General features: G+C 45.9%; 1 protein-coding gene across 11 annotated transcripts in view; it reads right to left on the reverse strand.

The window, feature by feature from the left end:
• RPL37A (ribosomal protein L37a) overlaps window positions 1-21,101 on the reverse strand; it is a 132,603-nt gene that overhangs the window by 36,522 nt on the left and 74,980 nt on the right. For 2 of the 11 annotated variants that reach the window (XM_058438456.1, XM_058438446.1), the window contains one exon: window positions 16,928-17,187. The exons of 1 other annotated variant lie outside the window; for it this stretch is intronic. In XM_058438456.1, the coding sequence (XP_058294439.1) occupies window positions 17,059-17,187 (129 nt within the window). In that variant the 3' untranslated portion in view covers window positions 16,928-17,058. Of the gene's footprint in view, window positions 1-16,927; window positions 17,188-19,389; window positions 19,472-20,915; window positions 20,970-21,101 lie in introns of those variants that run through there. 8 more of the 11 variants (XM_032754565.2, XM_058438512.1, XM_058438484.1 and 5 more) reach the window with 5 other exon arrangements.

Consider the following 21,101-nt stretch of genomic DNA (forward strand, 5'->3'; position numbering starts at 1 on the left):
ACGGTGAAACCCCGTCTCTACTAAAAATACAAAAAATTAGCCGGGCGTGGTGGCGGGCGCCTGTAGTCCCAGCTACTCGGAGAGGCTGAGGCAGGAGAATGGTGTGAACCCGGGAGGCGGAGCTTGCAGTGAGCCGAGATTGCGCCACTGCACTCCAGCCTGGGTGAAAAAGCGAGACTCCATCTCAAAAATAAATAAATAAAAAATAAAAAAAATAAAATAACATAAAAAGATAATTTGGGTGTCACCCTTCCCAAAAGTCCCCAAAGAGATGTCATAAACAATAGGCTGAGACCAGGCTCTGCTGGAGTAAACCTAGGGTGGGAGCCCGGGGTGATGCCCAAGGAGGGAAAAGGGAGGAGGCTCCAAAGACAACACCCTCACAACTGTGTTCCAGCCACCTCTGATGGGAGAAGCTCTTCAGTCTTCCATCTGCCAGAGGCTAAGCTGCAGGAGGGCAAGTATATGACTTTTTTTTTTTTTTTTTGAGTGGGAGTCTCGCTCTGTCACCCAGGCTGGAGTGCAGTGGCATGATCTCAGCTCACTGCAACCTCCGCCTCCTGGGTTCAAGAGATTCTCCTACCTCAGCCTCCCGAGTAGCTGGGATTACAGGCACCCACCATCACACCTGGCTAGTTTTTGTATTTTTAGTAGAGTCGGGGTTTCACCATGTTGGTCAGGCTGGTCTCAAACTCCTGACCTCGTGATCCACCCGCCTCAGCCTCCCAAAGTGCTGGGATTGCAGGCGTGAGCCACCGCACCAGGCAGTATATGACTTCTTTGACACTGACTTAGACATTCTATTTTATCTTTGTCATCATCAGCAAACATACATGGAATGCCATGGATGAGGCTCTAGGGTTATACACAGTCCCTGTCTTATTGAAGAGAAAGGGCACACACTTGAAGAAGGAAATAGGAAAGTACGAAACAATAGGCCAAGGCAATGAATGCCCCTGAGGGCTTAGATAAGGAAGCAGGGCTGGGAGAAAATGGGAAAGGCTTTGTAAATGAGGATAAAATTGCCCTCGGTGGGGACATGAAAAAAAGTAAGACGAAGAAATGAGGGCATTTTGGCCTAAGGTATCTCTGGGAGGCAAAAATGGATATTGGATAGTTGGAGGCTCATTAGTAGACCAATTACCTATAGTGGAGGGCTTGCAAGATGAGCTGAAAAGCTAGAGGTCATCCATGGAAGACGAAATGTGTGAATTAGGAAAACAGCTTTAATCCCTTTACCAGTTAGGCGCTCTCAAAAAATTGTAACCAGGAGAGTGATGTGATTGCAATGGGGCTTCACAGTATTACCCAACGCCAATATAACAAACAGGTTAAAGTGAGGGAAAAGACAAACAGTCAAGGAAAATATGATGAGGACAAGAAAAGGCTAATGGATTTGGAAAATGAGGTGGCAGTGATGATCTTACCATGGCACTACGAGAGTGACACGGATGGAAACCAGGTCACAAAGGAAGGAGGAATGGGTAGGTCATACCAAGGTGAAGAGCCTTCACAATTCCAGGGGGATGCTTCCGAGGGGAGGGAAGGTCAGTAGGTTATGGAACAGGTTCAAGGAAAGGTGTATTTTCCTTCCCAACAGGTTAAAGACAGAAAGAAACCTGCCAGTAGAGAAAAGAAATAAAGGTGATTAAAAAAAAAAAAAGCTGAGTTGTGGGGAGAGTGGTTAAGCAAGACCCTACAAGGCGGAAAGAACTCCTAAGGAAAGGTAGACAAGCTTTGCCTGGTCTCTCCCTTCCCTTCCCTTTTGAGGCTAAGATACATGGATATATTCAGAAGTTTTAAGGTTTGCATACAGAGGCACGTGAGTAAGGCTATACAGCTCTCCCTATAAACTCAGCCAGCCTTATGTCCCGACAAAATAGGATATGAGGTTATTGGCTATGAGAGATATAAATGGAAGAGAGATGGTGTTTTGGTTTGGGTATCCCAAAACAGACTCCGGGATGAGGATTTGGGACAATTAGTTTACGTGGGAATTGATTCCAGAAGCAACCGTAAGGGAGTGGAGAGATGAGATGAGATGGGAGAGATGAGATGAGATGGGAGAGAAGGTGCTCAGCAAAGGATGCCCTCTCAGGCCAGTGTCCACCATGGTGTCTGCAGCTTTGTCCAGTGGAGAACTCCAGAAACCAGCACAGAACACACCTCTCAGAAGTATCCTTCTAGAAAGGTGAGGGAGCCAGCTCATTGATCTGCTAGCTCCCACCAGTGTTTGGTTTGGGGATGCTTCTAAGGGGCACATTAGGGGGCAGTGCCATGGACACAGCCGCTCTGGCAGCCAGGTGCAGGCAGTTGGAAGCATGCCTGGAAACAGCACAAGCTGAGAAGGTATGGATCCAGCTTGAGAGCATCTGCTAGAGATGGGAACTTGGGTTAAAAAATGTTCGCAATAGACAAGCTGAGATGTGTAATAATGGTTCTTCAGGGATACATAAAAGGAGTCCTTAGCAACAGTGAGAGTCAGCTTAGATTAAAGGGCATGACTTTGTAACAAAACAGAGCAAAACTTGGGGCCCAATCAGATTCCAGAAACACTTTGCCATCTGAGAGACGAGTCCAGGGAATGGCAGATCCCACGTGCGGATGATCAAGATGAGCTATGATTAAGCATGGGCAAAAAAGAGCAAAGCAGGAAGTCAGGGGATGAAAATGTCCCAAGGGCTGGAGACCCAACAATGGGCTGGTTGTTGTGGCATTTGGACACGTTATGGAGGTATCAAAGGAAACACCACCATGGACCTATAGATTTGGAATTGGAAGATTATTGGTTCCAGTGGCCTTATTCAACTATGAAAGAGCTGAGAGGAACAGAGAGGGAAAGTGACTTGGACAATGTGGCATGGCTAGTGAATTTCAGTTCCAGTTATTTATATCCCATGTGCCCCACCATTGCCTTGGGCTGCTTTATCTTGGAGCACATCTCAGGGATCATGAAAGGTTGACTCAAGGGAGGGAAGCAGGAGGGTAAAGAGGGTGCAATCGGAGCGTGACTGAAGCTGACACAGCTGCTTGGTGGGCGCTGGTGCAAAGTTACAGCCTTAAGTAGCAATTGATGGTATGGCTACGCCTTTAGGGTAGCAGTGCATCCAGTACTCAGAGAGGAGAGGGGGCAGTCTGGTGGGAAGATCATCCTGTGGATGTATCTCGAAGCTATGTTTGCTAAGAAGAAAATTGTTCTCTCTTAGATTTTGGGAGAATTCACTTAGGGGAGGTATTGACGGAGATTATAGGGAGTGAGCTAGAGCCCACTCCTGAACTGCAACAAACATCCCTTTGTGGTGCTTTCAGGGATCCAAACAATAGATGGATCATTGATACGGATGTCGCAGAAGAATAACGTGTAGAGGAAATCCTTGGTTTCAGTAGTTTAGCCCTAAGGAGTGAGGAATTTGTTTGGTTAGACATACTGAAGATGAAGGCTATACTTCTGAGAATAAGCCTAAAGCCTGTGAGTCTCGAGAGCCAATCTGTTGAGCTTCACTGAACCCCAGAACCCCATGTGCCCCTTTTCACCATTTCCCACATTGGTAAGATATGATGAGGGGTAGACGCTCACTCTCTGATGGTTTGTCACTTGCCTGGGGCTGGGGCAGGGTTTAGGGATGGGGTAGAGTGAGGCATTGCCCATGTGGGATCATGAGAGTCAGGCTCAGAAATGGCGTATCAATTCAATGTTGTCTCTATGAACCAGTCCTCTACAACCAGGACTGAGGCTCTGTTGGTCTCCTGCCTATAGCCTCTGTGATATTTGTGGAGTGAGCATGCCATTAACCCAAGTTAATGGCTATTGCAACTTATTTTTATAGTATGTGTATTTTTTACCAAAATAAACAACAACCAAGAAAAGGCATTTAGTCGATGGTAGCCGAACAATAATACAGAATTGGGACCACAGAGGAGCCATAAGCTGGCTGCTGTCCTGTCTCAGGAGACGGGGAAATGAAGTTTTCCAGGGAAGAACAGCTCCTGGTCCACAGGTGTTTGGGGTAAGCGGAAGGATAGATGGGCCTGAGCATGCATGGGAAAGGAACCAGCTGCAGGAGAGTCTTCTCTTAGAAAAAAAAGAAAAAAATGAAACCTCAAGATGTCGGCGATGGAAGGGATTAGAGAGAAGGGGAGAAAACCATGGGAGGGAGCAGTGGGGAGGGGCTCAGTTGGATGAGATATGCATTGGGGTGGAGCTGGCAGGGGGGATGTTACCAGGAGAATGAGTTTATTTATGTATGTATGTATTTATTTATTTATTTGAGATAGGGCCTCACTCTGTCACCCAGGCTGGAGTGCAGTGGCGTGATCTCGGCTCACTACAACCTCTGCCTCCCAGGCTCAAGCGACTCTCCTGTCTCAGCCTCCCAAGTAGCTGGGATTACAGGTGCCCGCCACCACACCCGGCTAATTTTTGTATTTTTAGTACAGACAGAGTTTCACCACGTTGGCCAAGCCAGTCTTGAACTCCTGACTGCAAGTGATCTGCCCGCCTCAGCCTCCCAAAGTGCTGGGATTACAGGAGTGAGCCACCGTGCCTTGTCAGGAGATTATTACTTTTTAAGCAAATAGTTTAGAGAAGGCATTGAGACCTAATTCTCATTTTAAGTATCATCTCTGCTGTGCTCCACAGTACGTGGCCATAAGAAACCCGTGACACCCTCCCCTGGAACTGTACCCACGTCCCACACGGACAGATGCTTCACTCCTCCACTTCTTGGCAGTACTTCCTACAGCCCCTGGGTGAACTTCTCCAGCTGGCTGTGATCGACCTCCAGAGGGCATGACCATGGCTGAGACTCAGCTTTTCATGTTCCCAGCTCTGGCTTGGGGAGTCACCCCAAGGAAGCAGCAGATTAAGGAGAAATGTGGACGCATCCTTCCTGAGTGTCGGTTCCCCCAGAGAGATGACAGACCCCATGGCCAGCACTTCAACATATTTTGAGCTGTGGGAATTAGAGTCTAGGACAATTTGGAAGAAACAAGGCTTTTGTCTTTAAGGCGTTTACAGCTTAAGGAGAGGATATCATATTCCATAGCTGTGACAAATCAAAAAATTAAAAGTAGTCTTTCCAAGGATGGTTTCAGTAGTTTAGCCCTAAGGAGTGAGGAATTTGTTTGGTTAGACATACTGAAGATGAAGACTATACTTCTGAGAATAAGCCTAAAGCCTGTGAGTCTCGAAAGCCAATTTACACACCACGCAGAAAACTGACGGGTCTCAGGAAAACTAAAATGAGGAAAGCCAGCAGAGGCCCAGGCAGACGTCAAATTAATCTCTAGAAACAGAGGACAATCTGCTTTGGCTTGGCAAAAATTAAAATAGAACTTAGATGAGCTTCAGTGCGAATGGAGGTGGGGAGAGTTCCTTCCTTTCTGTCGATGGGATGTAAAACCCTCACTAGCCAACAAGCTCCCCCAAGAAAGACAATGCCACATGCCTTCCTTGCCCTGGTGAGTTGTGGGATGTCTGTCCCTCAGCAGGGTCTCAGTTACTGTATGTTGAATGAATGATGAATCCAATAAAAGAAAAAAGAAGTGAAAGAATGACTGGATAAAGCCCCATTCCAGCCCATGTTCCCCTGATAACAGTAATAAAATGAAGGACAGAATGGACTGAATTATTACAGTACTTTAACTTTGTTTAACTTTGTGAAAACACTATGTTTAGCTAGGATAATGGGAGTACTTAGACTGGTAATAAACAAATAAATGAGCAAAGCAATAATGTCTTACATTTGAAGTTATTTACAGCTTACAAAGCTATTACACACACATTTTTTCCATAAGAGCCTGTAAACCACCCTGTGGCACAGGCATGACAAATATTACTTTCCCCTTTTGAAGAACAATGAAACTGCAATTTAAATAACTTAAATAACTACAATCACAGTGCTCAGGGTGGCAGAGGACAGATTTAAACCCAGGGCTGAGTCCAAACACTCTTCCCGACCTGTGGTTCTGACTCTCATGGGGGCCTACGCTCTGGAAAAAATAATTCCACTCCTGTGTTCAGCCTGGTCCACTCCTCGCAGAATCTTCTTTTTCAATCTAGGTATCCGGGAATAATATTTGGTCCTGTTTTGTGTGAGTTTTAAATTTTGCACAAATTATGCAATTAAATTACAAAATGTGTAACACAAGCCTTCGTGTCTTCTCCCACAAACAAAAACATCCACTTATCACATCTCTGTGAATATCAGAAATTCCCCTGATTTTCCCTTTGGCCCTTCTCATGTTGTGTCTGGTCATTTACCTGCTCATTTCCCCAGACACTGGGCTTCCGTTTTTGAATTTAAGCATTTTGTTATGCCATTTGTTGCTTCACTCACTTCAAATCTCTATTCTACGCTACTTTACCCCAGGGCCCTGGAGTGGCTTTCTTTGAAGCTGGTGTCCACTCACTCTTTCTCTCCAGAGCTTTGGCCAGCTAGCCCCAGAAATCTTCCAGTGGCCCATCAGAGAGCAAGCTGGCAGTGCTGTCACGCCCGCCATGGAATTCAGGTAAGGTCCCCAGGGACTGTTAGTGCACACATCTCATGAGCCAGCTTTGCTAACCTGTCACTTTCTACTCTATGGAGACGTACTTTCTTTGTCTTTCCTCATTTTCTTTCTTTTTAATTGACTGCCTCATTTCCCAGGGGGATTTTATAACCGTCACACTGCGCCATCTTCATTACTCTGCACTTTTCACGGGTCTCACTAAGCCTTTCTCTTCTGTCCCAGCTGGAGCCTTTACACTGCAGCCCGTCTCCCACCCACTCAGCCTTCTTAGGTTGGTTGCTTCTTCCTGCCCAGTTGGATGTCAGGAGGAAGGTCAGAGACTCTCCAGTCCCGGGATTCCTAACCTGGAGCCCCTGGGGCCCATCAGTGAGTTTCACAGGCACATAGTGGGGCAGCTGTGATGGTTTGAAGTCCCATGTAACATACCCATTTTTCTGGGGAGGGAATCCATAGATTCCCATTTCCATCCCACTCCCAGACCCCTCATTTTGCAGATGGATAAACAGAGGCCCATAGCAAGTTGCTGGATTGGAGAGGAGAGCTGCCGTTTGGGACATCTGTCCTGTGTGCTCTGCTATATGTCTGTGGATTCCCCTGCCCTGGAGGTTTCCCAAAGGAAGAGAAGGCTTTTCCTTCCTCCTGAGCTTTTCCCTTTGTCTTCTTGCTTTTCCACATGGACACACATAGCGCACACAGGGACACATACATTAGGTACTTCCTTATACTTGTACTGCATTCAGGGCCAACTACATCATTTTGTGAGGCCAAAAGCAAAATGGGACGTAGAGCCTGGCAGGGGGCAGGAAAGTTGATCTCCCCTTCCTGTGGGTGAGCCACTGCCTCAACCTGTAGAGGACAGGCGATCTCCCCAGGAGTTGCAACCTTGATGCCAGGGTGCCAGGGTGCCTGGGTGCCAGGGTCCCTGGAATGAGGGTGAATGAGAGGCTCATGCTCAGTTGTCCACTGCAAAAGCCACAGCATTGCAACCCTGGGGAGGGACATAACCTTGCCCCATGTGAGATACTGTGGAACGTGCCCAACTCCAGCCCTGTCTGTGGCTGCACCCAGGCCAGGACGACTAATAGTGGAACGTGGCCCATTAACACACTGGGCAGAGGGTAGCCACCACTATGGAGTTGGGGGTGGGGAGGGGGAGGCCAGAGTGGGCTGTAGAGAACCCATCCCAGGGAGACAGTCGGGGTGGGCCGCAGGTGAGATGAGGCTTCAAGCCTCCTGTGCATTATCCCATCAGACTTGAAATACAAACACAGCTAAAGAAAAAGTATTAAGATTCTCAAAGAGGCAATAGCAGAGCATCAAACCCAAGCACAGATCCTTCTGCACTAGCGTATGCCATGAAGCCACTCTGACATGTTTCAAAGCACGACAGCATCCTTGCCTTATGCACTCCCCTAGGCAGCCCTTTGAAGTCATTAGATCAGGTGTGCCTTAAGACTCATCTTACAGACAAGACTTCAGACATTACACATAGTCTAGGCACAGGAGTCTCGGATCAGAGAGTTCAAACGTGGGCTCAGCCACTTACATCTCCCCTCGGGCCTCAGTTTCCTAATTTGCCAAAGGGGACAAATCATCCCTTCTTCAGGATTGTTGTGTGATTACAACAAATTGCATATAGAATGCCTTCTATAGTGCCAGTGGCAGTCAGAGTGCTCAATAAATGTAGGTATCAGCTTTTCCCAAAATCCTATTCATGAATGCCCTTCACTAATTTTCAGTATTCACATGCCACGTGTACCATTATTGGCTTAATATTGTAAATTTAAATCTACCTAATGTTTACACTTTAATAAATTTGCTTTATAGGGTAGCTTTATTCTACTGTCAAAAATGAAAGACAAGGCCAGGCACGGTGGCTCAAGCCTGTAATCCCAGCACTTTGGGAGACCGAGGCGGGTGGATCACGAGGTCAGGAGATCGAGACCATCCTGGCTAACATGGTGAAACCTCGTCTCTACTACATATACAAAAAATTAGCCGGGCGTTGTGGTGGGTGCCTGTAGTCCCAGATACTCGGGAGGCTGGGGCAGGAGAACGGCATGAACCCAGGAGAGGGAGATGGCAGTGAGCGAAGATCGCGCCATTGCACTCCAGCCTGGGGGACAGAGCCAGACTCCGTCTCAAAAAAAAAAAGAAAGACAAATATTATTCATCTTAAGTAGGAATTATAAAAATAAGTGCATGGGCCAGGCACAGTGGCTCACGCCTATAATCCTAGCACTTCGAAAGACCAAGGCGGTACCAGGTGTAGTGGTTCACACCTGTAATCCCAGCACTTTGGGAGGCCAAGGCAGGTAGATCACCTGAGGTCGGGAGTTTGAGACCAGACTGACCAACACGGACAAACCCCGTCTCTACTAAAAATACGAAATTAGCTGGGTGTGGTGGCACATGCCTGTAATCCCAGCTACTCAGGAGGCTGAGGCAAGGGAATCGCTTGAACCTGGGAGGTGGAGGTTGCGGTGAGCCGAGATCGCCCCATTGCACTCCAGCCTGGGCAACAAGAGTGAAACTCTGTCTCAAAAAAAAAAAAAAAAAAAGAAAGAAAAAGAAAAAGGCGAATGGATCAATAATTTAGGCCAGGAGATCAAGACAAACCTGGTCAACTACTAAAAATATAAAAATTAGCCAGGCCTGGTGGCAGGTACATGTAGCCCCAGTGACTCGGAAGGCTGAGGCAAGAGAATTACTTGAATTGGGAGGTGGATGTTACAGTGAGCCAAGACAGCACCACTGCACTCCAGCCTGGGCAACAGAGCAAGACTCTGTCTCAAAAAACAAGTAAACAAATACATAAGCACATGGAAAATGACAGTGGTATGAAAATCTAGCCAGATAACTTGGCTAGCTTAGAGTCTGTACTTCCTCTTTGTTACGGAAGGAAATTAGCAGGTGTTTAATACTTAGTCCCCCTGAGACTTAATCTGCAGGGAATAATATGTCATTATTCAATTCAATGTTTTTTTGTCTGTTTGTTTGTTTGGAGACAGGGTCTCACCCCGTCACCCAGGCTGGAGTGCAGTGGATGATCATGGCTCACTATAACCTCCAACTCCTAGGCTCCAGCAATCCTCCCACCTCAGCCTCCTGAGTAGTTGAGACTACAGGCACATGCCACCATACCCGGCTAATTTTTGTGTTTTTGTAGAGATGTAGTCTCCCTTTGTTGCCTAGGCTGGTCTTAGACTCCTAGCCTCAAGTGATCTTCCCACCTCGGTCTCTCAAAGTGCTGGGATTACAGGCATGAGCCACTGCGCCTGACCCATTCAATGTTCTTTAATGCCTTATTAGTCCTGTACCAGTTAACATCTCTTATACCATGATCTGCCTGCTAGACTTTGGGAAGTAGGAAACATGAGGTTTGGAAGTGATAGAGTCAAAATTCACAACACATGTATCATGAATGCAAAAAAATAAAACCCACACAAACCAATACTAAATGCTATTCATGGACACATGGATTGAAAGAATCCACATCAGTTCCTTGATAGTGACTGCCTCTGAAGAAAGAGAGAAGAGGAAAGGGCTGAGGGTTGTGTCAAATTTTAACTATCATCAAAATGTTTAATTATTTTATCAAGAATGCTTGAAACAAATGAAAAAATGTTTTTACAGTTGTTTATTCTGCATAACAAGGACACTGATATTTAATAATCTTTATATGCATTTTTAAAAGAAAATAAAATTTAAATTTTATTTTAAAAGAGTAAATTTTAATATGTAAAAGAAAATAAAGAGACAGAAGAAAAAAGTTTGATCAGGCAAAATGCTCCCAGAAATAGTTGCTGGGAAGAATTCAACATATGCTGATAAGTAAGGGACTGTATCAGTCAGCTTGGGCTGCTGTAACAAACAGCACAGACCAAGGTCAGGAGACTGTTCTATAAACAACAGAAATTTATTTGTACAGTTTTGGAAGCTGAAAGTCCAATGTCAAGGTACCAGTGGAATTGTTGTCTTCTGAGGTCTCTCTCCTTGGCTTGTAGATGGTCCTTGGCTTGTAGGTACCATCTGCTTCCTATGTCCTCCCAGCTTCTTCCCTCTGTACATTTCTGTGTCCCCATTTTCTCCTCTTTTTTTTCTGAGATAGAGTCTCACTCTGTCACCCAGGCTGGAGTGCAATGGTGCGATCTCATCTCACTGCAACCTCCACCTCCCGGGTTCAAGCGATTCTCCTGCCTCAGACTCATGAGTAACTGGGATTACAGGAGCACACCACCACACCCAGCTAAGTTTTGTATTTTTAGTAGACACGGGGTTTCACCGTGTTGGCCAGGCTCCTCATTTCTTCTTCTTATAAAGAAACCAGTCAAATTGGATTAGGGCTCGCCTTAATGACCGCATTTCAACTTAATCACCTCTTTAAAGGTTTTTGTCTCTAAGTACAGTGACATTCTAAGGTACTGGGCTTAAGTCTTTAGCATATGAATTTCGGGGGGAGACAAGTCAGCCCATAACCGGGACTTTCATTGGTGCCCCCTGCTGACTTCCCTCTTCATCCAGGAGCCTCTCACCTCTCCTTACTGACTCTGCTGCTCTCCCCTCCTCTTTCCAACATCCAGGCAGGATCTTCTGACTGCTCCACGGCCTGCCCCTTGCTGACCCTTCCTGGCTTCACCCCTGCTTCCTCTAGCCAATCTGCTGAGGACCTCCCTCCTCACCCAACTCAGCTCTGACTGCTGCCCGAGTCCACTCCCATCTGTGGAGCCTCCACTCAGGAGCCCATGAATCAACTTCTACCCAAGCTCCACTCTACACTCCATGCAGCTCAAACCACCTGCTCATGAACAACAACCCGAAGATGTTTCTCCCGTCTCAGACCAAGCCATCAATGCCCGTTCTTCTCTGTCTGGTCTCACTTCTTGAGATATGTCTGCCACGGGTATGTCTGTGGCATTCCTCTGCCCATGTTCTCTCTGTACCTCTTATCATTTTGAAGTTACAGGTTGTATCAGTCAGCATCCAATTAGGAAAGCAGAAAGCTCTCTAGACACTTACATAGGGGAACTGTAACATAGGGAACTCTTTACATGGAGAGGGAGAGCTGAGAGGGAGCAGTGTGGTGAGGAGCATGAAGGTGGTAGGTCATGCTCACCAGGGCAGCACCCTAGAGAAGGTGAAGCAACCAGACAGAGGGAACCCTGTTCATGGAGCTGCCACGCTGACTCTGACTTGTGTAAGCCCCGGTTGTTAAGTGGAAGAACAATGACCTTCTACTACATCTAAGCCACTGTTACTTGGAGTCTCTGTTAGGGCAGCCAAGCTCATACATAATGAATGCATCTTTTTTTTTTTTTTTTTTTTGACAGAATCTCACTGTTGGCCAGGCTGGAGTGCAGTGGCACAATCTCAGCTCACTGTAAACTTCGCCCCCCGGGTTCAAGCGATTCTCCTGCCTCAGCCCCCCAGCTAGCTGGGATTACAGGCGCGTGCCAGGCTAATCTTTTGTGTTTTTAATAGATGTGGGATTTCACCATGTTGGCCCGGCTGGTCTCAAACTCTTGAACTCAAGTGATCTGCCCACCTCAGCCTCCCAAAAGTGCTGGGATTACAGATGTGAGCTACCGCACCCAGCCGCATCATTTTTTATATTGCTTGTTTTGGGGCAATTCGCAAAGACAAATTGCCTCTCCTTCCCCTTCAGCTTGGCGACAGAGCCGTGGCCATGGCCTTGCCATGTGAAATAGACTTGAGGCATTCATTATATTCAAAGGAGTACTGGAGCTACTCCAGTGTGTCTGTTTGTCCAGGAAAAAGGGTTTTCCTGGGACATAGAAGTTTCAATGCTTACACAGGGAAAGTCCCCGGCAAACTAGAGTGGGTTGATGATCCTACCTGCTCCTTGTGCTTGTAGCAAGCATGTTTCTCAAACAGAAAAGCACCTGTCAGCATCCCTGGCCCTGGCCCTGCCCCCTCCCTCCCTGACACACACACACACATACACACACATGCACACATACACCAGGGTCCAAACCACTGTGCAGGCAGCCACCTTCATCGAACCTGGTTACCTCCCAGTGTCTCTGTGCTTGAGACACAGCGAGTTTTTCCCTGCCCACCACTTCATTTCTGAAGACAGTAAACATTGGCTCAGCTGCAGCCTGCCCAGAGTCACCACCCCAGTGCTCTTCCAGCAGCCCTGGCCCTTTGCACCTGCGTCATTTTCCAAGATAAATTCCGTTTCTCTGGATCTGAGGCTTACATCACATTCCTTGCTTCTAGGAACTTGCTTGACCACAAATATGATTCTCTGGTCCCACGGTCTCTGCTGAGCTTCTGTGTTCCTCCTCTCTGCAGGAAAAACTCTGGGTGAGGGCATTCTCCTTAGCAGGGCATGTCTCTCATCCTGCTTTCAAAGATGTGCAGCTATTAATACATGGACTGGAAGGAACCATGAACTGAGCTCCGTCCCCTGTGTTTGGAAACCTGCCTCTGCCTCTGTTCTTTCCATAACATTGGGCAGGTTTTTTCATCCTGCAGAGCCTCAGTTTTGGGGGGCTGAAAAATGCCCCCCCCAAAGGATATCCAAATCCAAATTTCTGGAGCATGCAAATGTTACCTTATTTGGAAAAAAGGTCTCTGTGGATATAACTAAGTTAAGGATCTTGAGATAAAAACATTATCCTGGTGAACCCCAAATGCCATCACAAATGTCCTTGTAAGAGGGAGGTAGAATGAGATTACATAGACAGAAGAGGGAGTCAAAGTGGCCCTTGAGACAGAGATTGGAGTGATGTGGCCACAAGTCAAAGAATGCCAGCAGTCACCAGAGTGTGGAAGAAGCAGGACTGATTTTCCCTCAGGGCCTCCCAAGGGAACATGGTCCTGCTGTTATGGGCTGAATTGTGTCACCACCCCAAAAGTAGTATGTTGAAGTCCCAACCCCCAGTGCCTCAGAATGTAGGTATATTTGGAGATAAGGTCTTTAAAGAGGTGTGTAAGTTAAAATGAGGCTGTTAGGGTGGGGCCCTGATGTAATAGGACTGATGTCCTTATAAGAAGAGGAAGGGACTGGAGGCTGAGGCAGGAGAATTGCTTGAACCTGGGAGGCTGAGGTTGCAGTGAGCTGAGATAGCACCATTGCACTCCAGCCTGGGTGACAGAGCAAGATTCCATCTCAAGAAAAGAAAGAAAGAAGGAAGGAAGGAAGGAAGGAAGGAAGGAAGGAAGGAAGGAAGGAAATAGAAAAGAGAAAAGGAAGAGACAGCAGGGATATGTATACACAGAAGAAAGACCATGTGAGGACAAAGAAGTGAGCAGGAGCCCCCTGCAAGCCCACGAGACAAGCCTCAGGAGAAAAGCCCTGCCAACACCTTGATCTTGGACTTCCAGCCTCAGGAACTGTGAGAAAGTAAATTTCTGTCTTTTAAGCTGCCCAGTCTGTGGTTCTTTGTTATAGCAACCTTAACAAACAGATACACCTGCCAAAACCTTGATTTCAGCCCGGCAATACTGATTTCAGACCTCTGGGCTTTAGAACTGCAAGAAAATATATCTCTGTTGTTTGAAGCCCCCCAGTTTGTGGTATTTGTTGCAGCAGCCCCAGGAAGCTAGCACAGGTGGTAGATAGTACCTACCTCACAGGCTTCTTTGAAAGATGGAGGGAGGTCACAGGTAGACCTGCTTGGCTTTGTGTGAGTACCCGCTACATTTTCGTGGCATCTGAATTCTCCTCTCATGGGGATTTTTCTATATGTTTATTTTTCTGCCCAAGTAGAAGCCAAAAAAATAAAAATAAAAAAATAAAAAATAAAAACAAGACACACATGCCATGGTGGCATTTTGGGTCATCTTCTCTCCTTTCTTTTTTCGTGCCTGTTTCCTGCCTGAATGTTCCAGCTTCCTCCAATGGGCTCCATCTACCAGGGCTCCAGGTCAGCTAACAGTGAATTATTGACATATCTGCCTCATCACGTACTAGTAACACAACAGCTGATGCTTATGGAATACTGATTCTGTGCCATGCCTTATGCTAAGTGCTTTACCTAAAGTATTTCGCTTAATCCTCTGAGCATCCCTTTAATATAGACTGCTATTATTCCAATTTTACACATAGGGAAATTGAGTCACAGAGAGGTTAAAGAGTTTGCCCAAAGAAGTGACAGACCTGGAAGACAAACTCAGGTTGTTGATACCCAAACCTACACCCTTACCCACTCTGACACCTGAGGAGGGGAGGGATCCACCTTATCTTAGTTAACTTTAACTCTCCACTGTGTGCTTGGAGCACAGGTTGGACTCAGTGAAGGCTTAATGGATGGACGGATGGATGAATGAGTAAATGGTACTTTGCATAGACCAAAGGAAAGTCAAGAAAATGCTCTTCGGGGCTCTGCTCTGTCCAGCTTCTCCTTAGCTTGACTCTGCTGCTATTGCTACCATGACAGTCCCGATCTATCCACCGTCCTGCATGGCCCATACCCACACCACACCCTCTTTGTTCTCTGCCTCTTTTACTCTGGGGCAGGGAGAGCCTGAGTTGAGCAGCAGCACCTGCAAACCCTCACCCTCCATCCACTCACCAATGGCCTCATGGCTCCTTGTGAATGGAAGAGATAGAATTCTTAGGAGCCTAGTGAGGGAAGTCTAGATCCAATGAGATTATGGAAATTGTGAGGGGCTGTGGACACACCAGACATTATTGCTATCCCAATTTACAGAAGAGGACTTAGGTCCTCCTTTAACATCTCTAGACTTAGGTCTAGAGATGTTAAAGCCACAGAGAACTTGATGTTAAAAACATTTTTAAAAGAATGTAAAGTTAGCATAATAACTAGAATCTGGGAAAAAATGTAACAAACTATTTCTTACTTCTCCAGAATAAACTAAGGGCTGATATAGTCAATGCGGGAGAAAGGAAGGGAGGGAGGGAAGGAGGGAGGACGGAAGGGAGGGAGGGAGGGAGGAAGGAAGGAAGGAAGGAAGGAAGGAAGGAAGGAAGGAAGGAAGGAAGGAAGGAGAAGGAAAGGAGAAGGGAAGGGAGAAAAGAAAACTTGATGCTATTTTTCATTCCCAATCAAGTGCCCTTTTCAACATACCAAGTCAATAAGAAAGCAATCCAATCTAGAAGAGAGAAGATGGGACCTCAGAGCCTGGTTCCAATTCTTACCACTTGTGTGTTGTTAGGCAAGTTATGTAAATTCCCTGAGCCTGAGTCCCTTTGCCCAAGACTATCTACCCACCACCTGGCCAGGCTCTCCATGACTGAGAGACTTCTGGGAGAGACGTTTTGATTTCAGAACTACATATATGAGAAACTGACAAGTTCCAATCTCTGGGCTCACTGTACCTGCCAGTCTCGGCCCTCTGGGGAAAGAGGGTAGTTTCCTATTAGTGACGACGAGGAAAGGTCCTGAAAACCTTGGCTCTACATCAGTGACAGCCGCATCTATCTCCAGATCAGAACTGGAAAAGTGAAGAAAAATTAGCGGCTAATTAGAACGCCTCCCTCTCTGAGTAATACCCTATAACATCACTTTGTAGTCAAGAAAATATTTACCTGGCAATTATATTTTAACATAGTCAGCTGTCCCTCCTTTGTGATGAATGCCTAATCGCTATGGAAAATAATCTCTTCTCTAAACTGTGTATTTCACGACTTAACCCCTGCCAAAAATGTGCTCCCATGTCCCTTTCTTCTCCACAGTTTAAAACATACTTGAATAGAATGTGTTTTTAGACAGGATTTCGCTCTGTTGCTCAGGCTGGAGTGCAGTGGCACAATCTCAGCTCACTGCAACATCAACCTCCTGGACTCAAGCTGTCCTCCGACCTCAGCCTCCTGAGTAGCTGGGACCACAGGCATGTACCACCATGCCTGGATAATTTTTGTATTTTTTGTAGAAATGGGGTTTTATCATATTGCCAAGGCTGATCTCAAACTCTTAAGCTCAGGTAATCCACCCACCCCGGCCTCCCAAAACGTTGGGATTACAGGCATGAGCCCCTGCACCCAGCCCAAACGATGATTTAAATAGAGAGCTGCAACCACGTTTTCATTGAACACAAAACAGGCCAGCCCTGATGTCATAATTACAAGCTCCTAGAGCAAGTTTCTCAACAGCGGCACTAGTGACATTTTGGGCTAGATCATTCTTCATTTAGGGGGCTGTCCCGTGCATTGTAGGATGTTTGGCAGCATCACTGACCTCTACCCACTGGATGCCTGTAGTATCTCTCCTCCATGACAATAAAAAGTGCTGCAGACATTGAAAAATGTCCCCGAAGATTTGGGGTGGGGGTGGGGAGACAAAATCTTCCCCAATAGAAAACCTCTCCTAGAGGGAGAGCCTGGGCCTGGGGGCTTCTCTTTGCCCTGCCTCACCTGAAATTAAGTACTTTATAGTAATGCTTTTATGGCAGTGCAGCTGAATTAAATATAGGAGTAAAGGTTGGGTGAGCATGGAGGAAAAGATATATATTGTATGCCTCAAATACACAAAATGTACACATCTGAAAAGACTGTTTGCAAAGCTAGTTTCTGGAACATGATGCACAGTGAGTTTTTCCTGGGATTTCAATATTTAGTTAGGAATGTATGGCGACGCTGCAAAGTAGATCAGCTGCGACTGTTTGTGACTTAATGTGCTCTTCTTTAAAATGGCTGCTCTCCCAGACAAGTCCTCCTCCAATGTTGTTTGCTGTTATTCCATTTTGCTGCAAAAGGAAAAAGAGTTTCACTGCAGAAATTTCTCATCGACTTGTTAAAATTTACGGAGAATGTTTTGACTCTATGGAATGTTTAAAAATGGTATGGGAAGCATGGGGAAGGGTGGGAAGAAGCCAGGCTTGCTTAGGGCAGAAGGTGGTTCTCCACATTTGACTGAGCTGGTGCTGGAAGCCACATCTAGCAGCATGATGTGCTTGAATCTCCCGGCAGTTGAGTGAGAGCTAAGTATTGCTTGGAATAACTGGCTTAGTGGGAAGAGGCTTGGACTGGAAGTCAAGAGTCCTGGGTTCCTGTCCTGGTTGGTCCCTTTTGGTTCCAACATTCTAATATCTGACAACTGCCTCATGTGATATGTTGTTATGATAATGGCCACTGATGACTCATGCTTCCCCTGTGCCCTCCTCTCTTCACTCTGTCAGTTTATAGATGTACTGAGAGATGGAATCCATTTTTCCATCCCTTGGACATGGGTTGCCCTTGTGACTGGTTTTGATCAATAGAATATGGCGGAAATGTCCCAGCGTGAATCTCTGAGCTGGTTTTTAAGGGATCTTGCATTGCAGATGTTACTTTCATTCTCTTGGGACACTGTCATTACCACGTTTAGAGGCGAGGTCTAGCCTCCTTCAGGATAAAGGAGACAGAGGCCCAGCTGGCTGCACAAACCCGCCTGCTGCATGCAGCTGGACAGGGAACCCCGTGAGGCCAACAGAAGACCTGCCCGGTAAACCCACAGAACTGGGAAAACTAATAAATCGTGCTTGTTTGATGCCGCTAAGTTTTGAAGTAGCTTGTTACACAGCAATAGATAGATGAGCAGCTTGTTGAAAGGTCGTTTTTAAGAAACACCTTATAAACAACCTTCTGTATGTTCACCACATCCCAGTAAAACCCCCTCCTTTCCCCTACTGTTAATTCTTTTTCTCTCAAACTAGAACAAACTTTCAGCCTTTTTTCTCTTTTTTTTTCTATCCAAGGGGAAATGTCTACGTTCATTTGCTCTCTTCCATCCTTGGGGCTGGGACCTGTGGGGATACAATAAAGGCGTGAGCAAAGTCACCTTCAGCCTCTAGTGTGTGTGTGTTGGGGTGTGTCTCCTGTGAAAAACAGAACTTTCACCTCAGGAAAAATTTCAGCTTGTCTAGGCTGCTAAGGAAGACAACTTCAAGAAGGAGGATGCGTTTCTTAACTGCATGGTCAACAAAAGAAAATGTCCAGGCATGGTGAGTCACTCCTGCAGTCCAGCTATTTGGGATGGTAAAGTGGAAATATCACTTGAATGCACTTGAGCCCAGAGGTTGAGGCTGCAGTAAGCCATAGTCGTGCCACTTCACTCCAGCCTGAGCAATAGAGTAAGACTGTGTCGAAAGAAAGAAAGAAAGAAAGAAAGAAAGAAAGAAAGAAAGAAAGAAAAAGAAAGAAAGGAGGAAAGAAGGAAGGAAGGGAGGAAAGAAGGAAAGAAAGAAAAAAAGAGAGAGAGAAAGAAGGAAGGAAGGAAGGAAAGGAGGAAAGAAGGAAAGAAAGAAAAAGGAAGGAAAGAAAATTGTAGGCACTGAATAGTGACATGTGTGATCTCCTTGTTGCTAAGATATCAATTGTATCTTGGTCTTTTTCTGCTTCCCTTCTTTTCCTTCTCTGTTTTATTCCTAATCTCTATTCTATGACGTTTAGAATGTAGTTATTCTAGCACTCTCTATTTCCTAAGGACCCACAAAAGGAAACAGAATAGAGTCCATGAAGACTTTCTGAGGAGTTCGTCTACTGATGGTCTATCTCCAGTCCACTGAAGGTAAGAGGGCCTGTGTGGATGACCTTGGTATGTCTTGATATGACCTTGGTATGTCCCTAATTGTATTATTATTTTTCCACAGCACATAAAACATTCTACTGCAGAAATCAGAGAAAGCAAGATTATTTTATGAGAAACACAATCTCTCGTCTTAAAGATGAAAGGACTGCACCTTGAGAGGCCCTTCCTGTTGAGTTGTCATCTGAACAAATCAGAGTGGTGGTTGAGGACACCAGATGTATTATTTCCTGCCACAGCAAATTGGAGGGCTCGCACTGTTCCACTGCCATCAACTTAGGAAGCAATTGAATTTGTTGATTATCTTTGCAAGAGGGAGAAGCTTAGCATCAATGAAGACATTGGTATTTGGTAGGTATTCATTTAATCTCTGATCAATCTTATATAATGAGTTATATTATACTCTCCCTTGGGGCAGCATTTTGCAGTTTTTTTCATAAAGGCAGTTCAAACAGGGTAGAGTCCTGAAAAAAGAAAATCAGAATTGTAAGAAATAGCACTGTAGAAGCCATAATAAAATTTTTTCTCAGCTGGGTGCAGTGGCTCATGCCTTAATCCCAGCACTTTGGGAGGCCGAGGCAGGCAGATCACAAGGTCAGGAGTTCAAGACCATCCTGGCTAACATGGTGAAACCCTGTCTCTACTAAAAATACAAAAATTAGCCAGGCGTGGTGGCATGCACCTGTAGTCCCAGCTACTCGGGAGGCTGAGGCAGGAGAATCGCTTGAACCCAGGCAGTGGAGGTTGCAGTGAGCCAAGATCACACCACTGCACTCCAGCCTGGGCGACAGAGTGAGACTCTGTCTCAAAAAAAAAAAAGTTTTCAGGAGTGAACAGGTGATAACAGATAACAGCTGGTCTAATAAATTTTCAGATTAAAGTAGTTTTTTAATATTATGTGGAATTGAACATGGTAGCTTCAATCTACCAATAATACAAGAGTTACAACAGTTTTCAACATTGAGAGAGAGAGAGAGAGAGAGAGAGAGTGTGTGTGTGTGTGTGTGTGTGTGTGTGACTCTGTTGACATCCCGGTGTGTTCCTCCTTATGCCAGTGTATGCCAGCTATATGTGTGGGCAAGAGGAAGGGCTGGCTCTGAAACTTCCCCAGTATGATAACACTACTCTTTGGCATTTGCTACAGAGAGCACACAACCCTTCTTTTGCACTATGTAATCTATTAGCCCACTGGTATTAGCTAGACAGTGTTTCTAGCCAACAAGAACCTAATGTGTGATGAGTGCTTATTCCCACCTCCTGACACCACATATGCACACTCACACATGCCCAGTCTTCTCTGAGCCCCATTTTGGACATGTGGGGATGTTTGTTACTTATCCAAGTCGAGATGTTGAATAGGAAGTAGGATTTGCAAGTCAGAAATTCTGGGTAGAGGACAGATCTAGGGGTAAAAATGGATGAGTCATCAGCATATTGAGGCTCTACTGAGTGTGCAGTGCAACTACACAGCTTGGTGAAGTGGTCAGAGGATTCGAGGCTCTGGAGCTGGCTCTGCCACCATGAAACTGGTGACCATAAATGTGATCCTTCCCTATGTGAGCCTATGTCTTCCCATTTGTAGAATAAAGGGATAGGAGAATGGCGTTTCTAAGGTTCCTTCCAGCTAAACCATGTTTGTGATTTTAGGATTCTAATTGCTAAAGTGTCCCCTACCCTCAAAGAACTCACTATCCCCTGGGTTCAGCAGGCTATAAGCCAATCAGTCATAGGAGCAATGGGGCAACACAGCAGAAGCCTGCCACACTAGTCGCCCAGCAGTGGGAACAACCATCGTGCACTGGAGTCGTCAGGAAATGGTGTGGATTGGAGGTCACCAGATCCACAGAAACTTTTGGCTGGGTCTCATTCTGTCCTTTGTGGTGCTGTTCGCTGCCTTGCAATTCTAATAATCTGTAGGTCTAGTCAAAATTTCACCCTCTCTCCAGGACTTGGTGCTTTGATCTGTAAAAAGAAGAGATCGGGCCAGATGATTTCTGTTTCCATCGAAGAGTCTAGCCCAAATATTTTGAGTCTGTGGTTGCCTGCAGACTAGCAAGAACTTTAAAACTGGTTTCATGATTTTGGGTATTCGGA

This window comes from Hylobates moloch, unplaced genomic scaffold (assembly GCF_009828535.3).
Source record: "Hylobates moloch isolate HMO894 unplaced genomic scaffold, HMol_V3 SCAFFOLD_1, whole genome shotgun sequence".
Taxonomy (NCBI): Eukaryota; Metazoa; Chordata; class Mammalia; order Primates; family Hylobatidae; genus Hylobates; species Hylobates moloch.